The 1397-nt window shown below is 52.4% G+C and overlaps 1 protein-coding gene across 1 annotated transcript in view; it reads left to right on the top strand.

Annotated features, from left to right (window-relative positions):
- K489DRAFT_391284 (uncharacterized protein) overlaps window positions 1-339 on the top strand; it is a gene marked incomplete at both ends in the record, with an annotated part of 3074 nt that extends 2735 nt beyond the window's left edge. Inside the window, one exon of the mRNA XM_033606678.1 lies at window positions 21-339. Coding sequence (XP_033455283.1) covers window positions 21-339 — 319 coding nt within the window. The remainder of the gene's footprint in view (window positions 1-20) is intronic.
- Between the last annotated feature and the right edge of the window lie 1058 nt (window positions 340-1397).

Here is a 1397-nt window from a genome sequence, read left to right as displayed (position 1 = left end):
GACGGGCTCGGCGACAGCAGGAAAGCGGCGGAGATGGAGGAGCGATGCTGGGAGGCGAAGAAGAGGCAGCTCGGCGAGGAGCATCGGGAGACACTCGTCTCGATGGGCCACCTCGCGGGGTACTACGACCGGCTCGGCGACAGCAGGAAAGCGGCGGAGATGGGGGAGCGATGCTGGGAGGTGAGCAAGAGGCAGCGCGGCGAAGACCATCCGCACACGATGATATACAAGAACAACATTGCGCGCTATCAAAATCAGAGTACCAGAGAAGACCTTAAGACAAGGGCCGATTCTAATAGATCTGTAAACAGCATGCGCAGAGATCCAAATGGACACTGATTGGAAAACTCCGTAGCAAGTCGCGCCTCCTAAAGTAGAAGTGGACATTGCGCGATATGCTCAATTTGTACATAGCAACTGCAATTATGCTTTGGTCATTGTGGACTAGTCCGATGCCCTCTGAATCGAGCGAAGTATAACGAAAGAATCGTGGCAACGCTGTCGTCACTGTGCTCTCGGCATCCACTTGCTTCTGCAGATGAAACTCGTGCTGACAGGAAGCAGACTCTAGGGTCAAGTAAGATGTACTGTAGCCCACAGTGGTCTCGATGATACTTGACGTGGACAAGCATGCTAAGCGGGACTGCTGTGGCGCATCGCATGCTCTGCGGGACCTCCCGGCCGCCCACATGAGTCAGCAGAGGAGATTTGGAAATGGTATCGTAAACATCGACGGCGGGAGCGCTCGGGATCCTGCAAATGCATATAAAGTGAATCAATATTGAAGTTTGCGATAGCGTGGACTCCGGGCAATCTGCCGAGCCTGATGAATCTGCAAAAAAATCAGTATCGCGTCCAGAAGTAATGAGCAACGTGAGTGGTAGGATTTTGCACGAGGACGGAATTGATTATAGCGACTGCAACCCGGAACCAATTTCGACAGCGAACGGTCGGTAGTAATTTGTCACCCTACTCTACGGCCTGGGCACGGCAAAGTGAAATTATGTCGGCAGCGCAGAGTATTGTTCATGAAAATGCTCGATGCCGGCTCGTTACACAGGGCGGCTCGCGACGCCGGGAGGGACGTTAGTCATGGCAAAAGGGTTGCCCTCGCATTGCCGAAAAGGTCCGCACGCTTAAGCCGTAGATTTACATACAAATCCATCAAGGTGTTGTGCACTATGCACGATTTCCATCAATGTGTCCATTCCTTTCCACTCATGTTTATGCGTCGCGTGCTTAGCTCGTATTCTGGTCTATAGTGCAATGCCGTTTGCTGGCATGGAAAGTGAGTACATAGTGCATGGAGCGTTTCCGCGGGCGAGCAAGTCAAGTCAAGCGAGCGACTAAAACCGTCTACGATGAATGGAAGTTAAATCTACGTGCAGCACCACACC

This window comes from Dissoconium aciculare (genome assembly GCF_010015565.1).
Source record: "Dissoconium aciculare CBS 342.82 unplaced genomic scaffold K489scaffold_20, whole genome shotgun sequence".
Classification (NCBI taxonomy): Eukaryota; Fungi; Ascomycota; class Dothideomycetes; order Mycosphaerellales; family Dissoconiaceae; genus Dissoconium; species Dissoconium aciculare.
The sequence above is the reverse complement of the archived record's forward strand: the minus strand, read 5'-3'. Positions and strand labels throughout refer to the sequence as shown.